At 30.6% G+C, this 12684-nt stretch overlaps 1 protein-coding gene across 2 annotated transcripts in view; it reads right to left on the minus strand.

Annotated features, from left to right (window-relative positions):
* Window positions 1–10282, minus strand: part of LOC130676660 (vesicular acetylcholine transporter) — a 68857-nt gene extending 58575 nt beyond the window's left edge. The window contains exons 1-3 of one of the 2 annotated variants that reach the window (XM_057483110.1): window positions 10131–10282; window positions 9408–9608; window positions 2419–9013 (exon numbers count right to left, since the gene is read on the minus strand). In XM_057483110.1, coding sequence (XP_057339093.1) covers window positions 7035–8864 — 1830 coding nt within the window. In that variant the 5' untranslated portion in view covers window positions 8865–9013; window positions 9408–9608; window positions 10131–10282 and the 3' untranslated portion in view covers window positions 2419–7034. Of the gene's footprint in view, window positions 1–2418; window positions 9014–9407; window positions 9609–10130 lie in introns of those variants that run through there. The other variant, XM_057483194.1, reaches the window with a different exon arrangement.
* Window positions 10283–12684: the final 2402 nt, after the last annotated feature.

The following is a 12684-nucleotide window of genomic DNA, read 5'->3' on the forward strand; positions in this document are numbered from 1 at the left end:
TGGTATTTCTTTAAATACCCCCTTTTGCCCCTCCCTCCTCTATATATATAATTTAATAATCACCCATCAAAAATTTTCAAAGATATAAACAATGGCATTATCACCATAACACATGAGTCAATTATGTGACTTGAACCCTTATTAAAAGTGGAACAATTATCGTAAAACAAAAAATAAAAAAAGGAAAATATAGTTTTTTCTATCGACTATCAAGTTCTTTTTACATAATAAGCATAGATATACCCGTTAAAAAGTTATTTACGAAAAAAGCCGAAAAAGTAGGATTTTTCGTTTTTGGAATTTTTGGAATTTCAAATGTCCACCATTTCTAAACTAGTTGACCGATTTTGCTCATTTTCGAACTCAACCGTGATAATCGTTTATAGAATAAGTGTGCCAAGTTTCATTAAGATCTGTTAAAAATTGTGGCCGCTATCGTCGCAACATGGCGCGTTATATTACATATATATATAAACTTTTGAACCAATGGTATTTTTGGAACCAACTCGATGAATTATGATAGATTACGGCGAAATTCTTTGAAAATTTCACCATGAGGACAAATGCAAAAGATAGATTTCTATGAAATCGACTAAAAATCTACTAATATATTTATGAATATGGGAGGTAATTATAAACTAAAATAAATAACACAATAGATCAATTAAATAACAGTGACATTTTTAATAATCATCATTTCAACAACATTACAATGTCCATGCAGTTTATTATTATTTATTATTTTCATTTATTTATTTCAATTACAATCGCAATATTTCGGGGTTACTTGACATTATAATTATTTTTATTATTAATATTATTATTATTATTATTATTATTATTATTATTATTATTATTACTTATCATCTTTAATTAGTACAATACGTTTATATTTTTGTATATTATAACGTCCATACATTCAAATATATTTATCTTTCATTTATTTTATCAATTATTATTATCATTAGTGTTATTATTATTTATATTATTAGCGTTAATAATAATAATAAAGTTTTAAATATACATAGATACAGGTGAATAAGATGGCCCGCAGGTTTTAATGCAGGTTATCTTAGTAATCAATCTGTCATACACCCAAAATATTTATCCAAGATCAAGGATCATCTATATTCTCATTCAATATTTATTGTATTTATATTTATATATATATATAAGAATTATATTATATTTCGTAAAATTTCATTTTTTCTATTTTTTTTTTCTAATTTTCAAAAATTTATTTTATTTAGTATTGTTTTCTATTAATTTCGATACTACTTCAGCATTAATAACATTCAAATAATTGCATACACGATTAATTGATAACGTAATTCTATGGAAAAGTGGAAAAAAATTAGACACCATTTTTTTGTTTGTAAATGTTTGTCTAGTCTATCAAAAGAAAAAAAATACAGGGTGAGTTGGTCATCCAAAATAGAACGGCCATTTCGAAATTTTAACAAAATCAAAATTGTTTCGATAAAAAACTGACTTGGAGTAAAATATACTCATTTATTTTTTTTTTATTTTTTGTAAATTTTAAAAATAAATATTTTATAACTATAAGTTTAAATTTCTGCCCTGTTTAACGGGAAAAATGTCATACTTTTCTCTTATGAGAAAACGAATAATAAAAATTAGAGCATGCGCGATTGTTCTCGCAAACAGAGGCAAAAATTTAAACATTTAGATGTCGATCTAGTGAAAAATATTAAACACACTACAAAAAAACGTAGGACGTCTCAATCTGCGTGTTTGCTACCCTCGCCTTTGGCTCGGATAAGAAATTACGCAAGAGGGTTGGAATGTCCTACTTGCCTTTCTTGGTGTGTAAAAAAGTTATTTCATATAACCTGCATTGAAATTACGATTTTCAATGCCTGTTTTGCTCGTCGGAACAAGATAATTTCAGACCAATAAGATTTAGCGGCCAGAAACTGATCAGTTTCTACCCCCTGATTAAAAAATTGAATTCGACCGAATTAAAAATTTTAATTTTGCTCATTTCTGTCGAATTCTGCAAAATAGAATTGAACAATTAGAAATTTCAATTCCGTTAAATTTGGTAAGACAGAATTTAAAACAATTCAAGGATTATTTTCGAATTAAACAGAATACAACCGATTTAAAATTTTTGAATCTGTTTTTATTCAGTTTAATTTGGAGTCAGAACCAAACACAGTAAAAAATATAGTGTATCTGTGTTAAAAACGACCCGTGTTAAATTTTTTGTGTTGATTATTTTGTGTCAAATCAACACAATTCTTTGTGTTACTTTAACATTTTTAATCGATCTACACTTCAACACTTTAAAATTGTTACTCAGTATAAAAATCGATATTATCCATATTTATTAAGTGTTACTTTAAAATCAACACAAATAGTCTGTGTTGAAAAATAACACAAATATTGTGTGGACCGTTTCGAACACACAGATCGTGTTGATTTTAACACAATATTTTTTACTGTGAATATTTGAGAATTATTTTCGAATTAAGCCGAATAGAATTATTTAAATTCGTTTCAATTTGGATAAATTATGGTTTTCCTGCCGAATCAGACAGAATTCTTTTTTAAGTTAGGTACCGAATTAACAAAATTTATCTGAATTATACAGAATTAAGAATTCAATTTTTTTTAATTCGTTCGAATTTAGTTGTGTAATCAGTGCCCTGGGCTTGATTTCATCCCTCTCAGGATTCCATTTGTTTATCGTAAACCTCTGAATATTTATGTCATTCTAATAACCAACCAAGCTGACAGTTGTCTTTGAAAAATTAACAGAAACAACATGAGTTTCTATAAAAAAATTTATCAAATTTATAAAAAGCCATTTTTGTTTTTTTTATTAAGTTACTCAAATTTGCATATTTGAATTACAGCATCACTTTTTTGTGCTATTGGTAAAAAATTAGCCTGTTTCGACTGTCTCCGGACATGAAAACGTCTCAGTATAAATGGAGATAATTTAAAAAAATTTAGTGCGTGGCACAAAATAAAAGACAATTTTAGACTTCGGGTGATGTCAGCCTTCGCACAATCAACCTTTGATTGAAATTATTTTTTTTCATCCCTTGTCACACAATATTCTATTTTACTTCTTAAAAAATGGTGTCTATTTTGGCCCACTTTTTCCTATATTTGTTTGAATAAAATATTCATGTCAACTAACCCAACATTTATTTATAAATATTTATCTAAACTCAGATTAGTCATTATTCCTAAAATATTTTATAATATTCTTGTTGTTGGAGTAAATTATTTTATTCACTGATATTAAAATGCGTAATAAAATAAATCAAATTATAAAAAAATTTAGTTTATTTCAATATTTAAATCTAACACTCCCAACATATTATATATATTTATATACTTTTTTTTTACTTTCCGATACTTTCATTCGTTTATAATATTTTTTTTTTTAATTTACTAATTATCTTTCTGCATTTCATGTCTTTAATTATGACTTCATTCATTATTATTATTATCATAATTATTATAAATAATGATTCATTTAAATAATTAACGTAAATTTAATAAAAATATTTATTTTTATTTTATTATATATTTTTTTTTTATATTATTTATTATTAGTGATATTTATTAGCATTTTATTAGTTGGATCTATACAACTGATATATTAATAGATATATTTTTTCTATGATATATGCATACATATAGAAGAAGGGTGGGTAAAACGGGACCGCTGAGAAAATAATGGATTTTTGTGCATTTGAATACGGAAATTTTCTTTTCCGCTATTGTAGAGAACATTTTTATTTTCCGGGCGAGCAAAACGGACCACCCCCTAAACAAAATGATTAAAATAAAATTATTTATATTTAATTTAAGTAAAAACAGAGATTTGAAATACTATTAGTTAATAGAGATGCCAATAAAACAAATCGCGTCCCTAATGCCAAGAAGGCATATGCTGTATATAGATCTACCATAAAGCTAAAAAAGCAAATCGATTTTTTTTTTTTGCTCAATCGCTTAGAAATGATTTGAAATGAATATTTCGATAATAAAAAAAAATTAAAACCAAAAAGGCCTATAAATATACATAAGCCTTTTTGCTTTTAGGCACAATGATCATTAATGCCAAAAAGGCATATAAAAAAAAAAAGTATATTACCATGAAGTTAAGCCCGTGAATTCAAATTTAAATATACTAAGGGAAAAAATTAAAGTCGAAAAAAAATTTCGAAATTTTTCAGTCAGTTTTAAGTAGCTGTATTTATGTGGATAATGGTCGTGTCGTAAATTTAAAAAAAAAAAAAAAAAACATTTTGAAGCTTGACGATTATAATTTTCAGATTTTTCGGTGAAAACTTTTTATGAGCCACTTATCGCTTTAGAATCACGAAATTGATCAAAAAACAAAATTTTAAATATTAATGCCAAAATGGCCTATAACAGTAAGCATATGCCTTTTTGGCATTCATTTTATTTTTCATTTTTTAGTTAATGCTAAAAAGGCGCATAAATAAAAAATCATTAAAATATTAAATTCATTCATTTTTTGTTAATAAATATTTAATTGAACCAATTCATTGATTTTATTGATTTTTTATTTATACGCCATTTTGGCATTAGCTAAAAAATTAAAAATAAAATTAATGCCAAAAAGGCATATGCTTGCTGTTATAGGCCATTTTGGCATTAATATTTCAATTTTTGTTTTTTGATCAATTTTGTCACTCTGAAGCGATAGGTGAATTAAAGAAAAATTATATGCCTTTTAAGCATTCGAATGCCAAAAAGGCATATAATATTTATATGCCTTTTTGGTCTTAGGGACGCGAAATGATTAAATATATAGTTTATTACACACTAAGGGAGGAAAGTAGAACAATGTAAGCCACGTGTATAATTACCTATCTGAGCCGAAGGCGAGGGTGGCAAACACGCAGATTGGGGCGTCCTACCTTCTACCGTGATAGGTATATGATTTTTCATCAGACTTGCACCGAAAGTTTGAATTTTTGTCTCTGTGGGAAGAATAGCGCATGCGCTAATTATTAGCATTCGTTTTTTCATATAAGACAAGAACGACTTGCTTTCCTCTAAACAGGGCAGGAATTTAAACTTTCGGCGCATGTATGGTGAAAAATAAAATATCATATTTGAATATAGCGAAAAAGACTGCGTGTGTATCTCTTATGGTCAACAACACATAAGTCTACTGAAAAACTCTTGAAAAAAAATTTTTTTAACAAAATTTTAGGGTGATCTTTTTTTGCGCAGACGGTTCCCTTTTATCAACCCTTCAGCTATACATATATATATATATATTTTTTTTTCTATATTATTATTATTGATTAATTATATATATATATACGATATGTTACAATGTAGGCGAATTTTAAATTTAAATAATTAATAAATAAATAAATTACAATGAAATATTTTAATAATATTAATAGTAACAATAAATTATAAATTTTCACGAATGTTTTTTTTATTTAATGAAATTAATTAATTATACAACCAGAGCCTTATTAGTGTAAAATAAACAACAGAAAAATTTCAATTTAAAAAAACAAAAATTTCTAAAATGTTTCGATAATTTAGAATTTTTATTTTTATTTCCGTGTCTGCTTCATTACTTTATCAATTTAAAAAAATACCAATCAATTTTTATGACTAAATTCAAAATTTTGAAAAATTCAAATCAATAATTTTTTTCCATTTTAAATTACAAAATTTTCCCTCAAATTCCGATTACAATAAAATTAACTCTTGTACCTGATTTCTCATTAACTCCAGTTGTAACTACAAAGTATCTGTTAATTACTTAAATATTTACACCATACCAAAAAAATTCAAAAGTTAATTTTCAAAATATTTAATTATTATTATTTTCATCTTCTCATCCCCCACCATATCTGCATAATTAATTGCTATAATTAATTTATATTAATCAACAATTAAAAAAATTCGATATGTACTTATCAATTAATTATTTATTAATTACTAAATAAAAATAAACTTCATTATTATTATTATTTTCAACACAAAGATAATTTTCTGCACGTATTATTTTTTTTTTAATCGTAGCTCTAAGAAATCATTTCAACGGAGACAATTAATCTATTAATCATTAATTAATTATTATTTTCTTCGAAAAAAAAAAATTCTTTTATATTCATTCAATAATTTTCCGAGGCACTGCAAAATCAGAGCATTCAACATACACTTATATTTATTATTATTTTTATTATTATTACTATTATTATTATTATTATTATTATTATTATTATTATTATTAACATTAATTGTTATTTATTATTAATTAATTAGTTAATAATATTTTCTGCGACTCGCAACGCCTACGAGTATTGACGAGTAGGTGAGGATTAATCACGACAATTTTTTTTTTCTCAAAAAAATGTCTAATCCCCTTATGAATAATGAAAATAACCATAATTTAAAAAAATTTTTTTTTTGGAAGCTTAAAATATTTTAACGATAACCAAAATTTCTAATTAATTAAAAAAAATTTTCATTAATCCTACAATTGATTAATGATTAATATGATTAATCAAAAAGCAATATAATATTAGCACGCACCCGACCTACGGAAGTCAAAAATCCAAATTCGATATATAACGATTCAGATTCAGTACCTCCAATCCATCCAAAATATTAATTATTCTGTTAATAATTAAATCTTATCAATAAATCCCTATCAATAATATTAACCCTATCAACGACTTACTTGCTACGATTGGGCGCCCGAATATTAACGCAAGCTGGTAAATATCGGGCACCTGATATGTTATCCTGGTTCAGCAACGATTTTAAAAATCCCCCCGTTTCCGAGGGGAAGTTTGCTGTGAAAATAAAAGTTCCAGGTTCCCTTGCTGACTGGGAGCATGTGGAACTTTTTTTTTAATAATAAACACAATAAACGTAACCACAATCACGACACAAAATAAAATCACAGCACTTGTACACTCCATCATAATAATCAAAACCATGGAAGCCTACCTATGAAGACAGATTAAAAAAAAATAATGTTTAGCTATTTAGAACATTCCTTGTCTAAAAGGATTAGCATCTTGTCTAGGTTCTGGTTCAGCTCTTCTGAATGGATTAGCATCAGTTGCCTGTGCGGGAGTTGATTCTGTGTAGTTTTGTTGATATTGACTTTGTGCTGATCCTATTTGACCATGTCCTTGTCCTTGTCCTGGCCCTGATGCAACTTGACCATGTCCATATCCCTGTACTTGTCCAGGACCTGCTACAGCTTGACCATGCTGTACCTGTTCTTGACCATGTCCAGATCCATACTGATCGTAATGCGCATTAGGCTGATGATATTGCTGCGCGTATGATTGATCAGTTTGATAATTTGGTTGATAACCAGATTGATAGCCAACATCCTGATCAACATCAGTTTCCATTCGCTGCTGTGCTAAATGATTGCCCACATCTCCGCTGATGGGTCGTTGTTCCTGTAGCACATAGGTCTGGTACTCTTTGTCAGGTGGATCTTGCATCAGAACATTGGCCTCGTCTTGGAATGGCTTGAAATCGTAGATATGTCTGAGGTAATACAATACCGGTGCGTACATGAGATTTGAGAAGGCGATTCCGATATTAAGAGCCGTGAAACCAATGGCTTCGACTACACCACCTGCGATAATCGGTCCCACGGCATAAGCCAAGCTGTAAGATATGTCAGCGATTGCGTAAATACTTCCGTAAACTGATACGTAGCGTACGTCTACCAGATATCCTAGTGTCGGTAGCAATGCAGTGTCTATAAGCGCTATTCCGAAACATATTCCGCAAATGGGGATCATCAGAAACTTGTACGAGGTTGAGAAAGGTATGATAAAACAGCATAAGCCTTCTAGAGCGAGACCACCAGCTGCCATAAGCCATTGGTGCTGTGGGTATTGCTTAGCTAATTTAACGGTCAAGACAACACCGAATACGTGAGGGAAGAAAGCTGGCAGCCAAATCATTCCCATCTTCCAATTGTCCTTAGTAATGTGATCTTCCATCCACAATGAAATTGTCGGTTCAAGAAACGCTAACGCCACGTTGGACATCATCAATGCTCCTGCACACACTGCGATGTAAGGATCCATAAATAGCCGCCATATTGGTACAGTGGCAGTTTGCTGACGATTATGACTTTCTTTAAGTTGTTCTCTCAACGGCTTCATCACCAGCAGCAGCATGAATCCATCAGCTAGCGATACAAATGCCAGAATCAAAAACGGCATTTCCTTTCCGGCAAATTGATACAAAGCACCACCAAATGGCGGTGCTACTAGACACCCAAAACTAATGAATGCCAAAGCTATACCCAGTGCTTTTGATCGTTCATTTTCTTCAGTAAACCGATCAGCAATCATAGCAAGTCCTGATGTATCAGCAAATGCTGAACCAACGCCTTGCAAACTACGGGCGAAAAATAGTACGCCGTAACTGCGTCCACATGCAAAGACCGCGGTTGAGAGGAACATTATACAGAGACCAATCATCATTGGAATATCGTAGCCAATGCGATCAATAAGCGCCCCTGAGAATGGATTGACCATCAATTGGACAATAGCTTTCGATGCAAAGAGAAGGCCAGTTGCTGAATCCTGCCCGTGATGACTCGGCGGGCCAGCGGTTGTATTCGGTGGTAACGGCTCATCATCAAAGGCCCCAATGTACTTTAGATAATCGGGTATTATGGGCACTATTACCATGTACAGCATGTTATCAAGAAGTAATGCTATCGATACTATTATAAGAACCAGAGTCCGTTGCGATTTAGGTTCCTGAAGTTTCTCCCACACGATGTCCTTCACCTCACCCACTTCTAAGTTAATCACTGGTATTTTAAATGACGACATTTTAACAGATTTAAAACTTGTCACACTGAAACTGATGATCAATGTCCTTGTTTTATATATTTGGGTTTTAATAAATTATAACACTGTCGACGGAAATGAATCCGCGGAGCTCTCGATTGCTGAGCACATCAGGCCGGGCCGGGGATAACCTACAACAAATTAACCGTCACACGGTTTTTTATCAGTTATTCTTCAAATTGGTGAGGTTTAAATTTAAAATTTCTCATTTTGGGAGGGTCTTTTTAAAATTTATTCTATCTGGGAGCCCTGGCCCGGCCTGGTTACGATGAAGGTCTTTGGTAAAATCCCCTGAGAAAGAGGCGAGTAAATAATTGCTCTAGTTTGTAAAGACTCTAGGGAGCCAGTTGATGGTTATTTAAAAATGTTAACTAAGTGCGCATCCAGTACGAGCCGCAAGCTTTGTATTCAGCCGGGTTAAGGCTCCCTTCTAATCGTAGATTCTAACGAGTCTAAATCTGGACAGATTTAGACAGCTTCAACTCAAATTGACGGGAAAGGTTGTAAGTTATTGTGGTGACTTACCGGAATTTGAGGAAAACCTCTGCCTTAAGGATGTGGCAAGACGTTGGGGCCCCGGCAATGCCGGAAGTCCGGCCAGCAGACCACTCAGTGTGGATGTTATATCGTTAGCACTGCTGTCCTCTTCCCTCGAGTCGTTCGACGACTCCTTGGCTCCTTGGGTCCCCGGGCCCTCCACCTTTTCAGCCGAGTCCTCTACCGAGTCTGCAACCACACAATTTTATTGATCGTTTAAGCTCATGACCCAGAAATTAAATCACTTAAAAATTCTATCATTCGCTCACTTCCCAAATAAACGTTTAACCCCTTTCCCAAATAGCCATTTTAGAAATTTCAAAATAACGTTTTTTATTAAATTTTTATATTTTTTTAAATTTTACATTTAAGAGCCGGCCAAAAAAATCTCAAAATTTATAGATTTAAAAAAAAAAATTTTTTTTACTGTCACTATATAAAATAATACTAATTTTTGTACGAAAAATTTTAAATTGAAAAAAAATTTATAATTTCCTATGACACTTTTATTTCAACGAAAAAAAAAAAAATATCTGGTAAAAATTTCCAAAAAATTTAGACATGAACCCAAAAAATCGTGAAACCAAATTTTGAGCAAATTCGAAAAAATAAAAAAAACTGATATTTGAGCCAAAGAAAAATTCCCAACATGAAAGAAATATAAAACAAATAATATTTTGTAAAAAAGCATAAAAAAAATAAGTTACTTACATAGACCGATGGGCTCCCGATATGCAGGGACGTCCCGGTGTGTCTCTCCGTCGGGGTAGCTTTGAAACGTCTGGCGACGTAGTTCTCCCCGCCACCACCTTAGCCTCCATCCACAGCTACCCCTCAGTCGAGTTCCACGATATTCATTATTCCCCTCACGCGATGGCAACACTTGGAACCCAGATGAGGGCGCAAGCTTGAAATCCAGTTACTGGGATTGGTTAAGAGATATCTCGTGCGTCAGCCCATTTAAATACGCCCTCATATCATCCCTCACACATACCTTACCTGTCAATTTCCCTTTACCCCTCAGTCCTCACCACCATTCCCCAGCTCGTAGCTACCCCTGAATCTCTGTATCCCCTCATACCTTATCTTCAAACTCACATCCCTCTCCTCGGTTCCAAGTCACCCCAACCCAAATCCTCATTCCTAACCCCCAAGCCCTGACCCTCTCTCTCTTCCTCTCTCCCTCGGTACCTCTCCTACCCGACCACGTGACTACCAACGCCAGGTATAGACGAGCCTGCAGACGGTCGATGTTGCACGGTATTTCTGGCACCAGGTCGATACCTCGTACCTCACTCAACCTGTGTAACAAGCGCGTTATCACATACGTACTCACTTCGCAGATTCATATAAACTGCGCAAGCTTCATTTTTATATATTTTTAAATTCCCAAAAATATCCTTATTTTTGAATGCTTCAAAATTTTTCGGATTTTCATTTCGAAAATAGTTTGGAAAATTTTAGTAAAAAAAAAATTAGCAATAAATTGGCTGTAGTGGGATTTTGTATGAACATAAACGTGGAACACATGGGATTTGATAAATTTTTAAGGATTTCGACGGATGATAAAATTCCTGGAGGTTAATGGTAATTACAAAAGTACAAAGGATACAATGAAATGGTTATTGTATAGAGTGGGCGTTGCCCATTGGGATTAAACTATTAAATTGAATGTCATGTGCATTACGTTTGTTGCTTTGTAAGTTTGTTCTTATAAATATTATTTATGTTCTGATGGTTTTTTCATATTTTTTTTTTAAATAGATTGTGCAATTACTTTGCAATCAACAAACAAAGAACTTTTTTACCATATATATATATATATATATTAATTAAAAAGTTGCTTTTATAATAAAGCAGAGAAAACATTCGAGTTTTTAATTATTATAAAAGTAAATAAAATTTGAGGAAAATAATTTTAATATTAAAATTTCCATGAAGTATATTTTTATATATTTATTTCCATTGTCATCATTATAATTTATTTTATTTAATTACTACAATGTTTACAAAGTTTATATATTTATTAATATTGAATTGAAATAAAAAAAACATAAATTTAATGAAAACGTTTATTTATATATTTTTAAAAAAAGTTAATTATAGTCATTGTCATACATTTAAATCTTAATGTCGAAAGACCACCAGCGATGATTTCATTAAAAGCAAATAATCTAAAAACAAAATAGTATAAACAATGCAACTTGTATTACGTATTTATTTTAAATGCAACCGTACGTGACCTGCATTCTCGGTCAAACTTTTACATATTGTGTTTACACTCGCTAACATCTACCTAATATTCATCTACACACTCTATTCCCTTATGTTTTCTACATTAGATGCAATTTATATAAATTATACATTATGTATAATATGTTATATTTAGATATAAATAAATATGACTGTACTGTATATTTGAGAGAATTTTGATCAGCAGAAATATCTATAGAGGAAAATGCTAAAAATATATATATATGTATAAGGGAAGGGAGGGTAAAACGGGACCACTAATAAGAAAATAATGGATTTTCGTGTATCTGAATACGACGAATCTTTTTTTTTTTACTTCCATTTGAAGAAATTAAACCAAATTTCCACACAGAAAAAAAAGTTATCTTGAATCAAGAAAATATTTTTGAAGACAAATGCTTTCGGGAACCAAGTCAAGATTTTCTTGAGCCAAGAGAATTTGTCTTGGTTAAAAAAAATTCGTCTTGATCGGAGAAAATTTCTACTTTATCTGAGAAAATTTAGATCTCCAAAATAATATTTTTGAATCAAGAATATTTACCTTCAGTCGAGAATTTTTTTTTTTCTGTGCAGTTGCTATGGGAAAATTTTTTTTCCTGGCCGGGCAAAACGGACTAACCCCCAAAAAAAGTAAATATTCTATTTTTTTTTATTAAAATCGCAAAAGGAAAATGGAAAAAAATTAATGATACTGAAGTCAGCAGACAATTAAAATTTTTTTAACTTTTTTTTTTAACAATGAAATTTGAAGAAAAAAAAAAACTAAAAATATGCACATGTAGAAAATTAAAAAAACTATAAGTGCAATTTTTTTAAATGTTTTTTTTTTAACAATTTATCATTTTTTAAAAAATCATAAAATTATTAGACGTCAGCTAATTTCAGTATCATGAAATTAGCCGGTCTAGTAATTTTTGGATTTTCTTTCAAAACGATAAATTATAAAAAAAAAATATTTGAAAAAATGTACTTACAGTTTTTTTGATTTTCTACATGTGCATATTTTTGGTTT

Source organism: Microplitis mediator, chromosome 1 (genome assembly GCF_029852145.1).
Source record: "Microplitis mediator isolate UGA2020A chromosome 1, iyMicMedi2.1, whole genome shotgun sequence".
Lineage (NCBI taxonomy): Eukaryota > Metazoa > Arthropoda > Insecta > Hymenoptera > Braconidae > Microplitis > Microplitis mediator.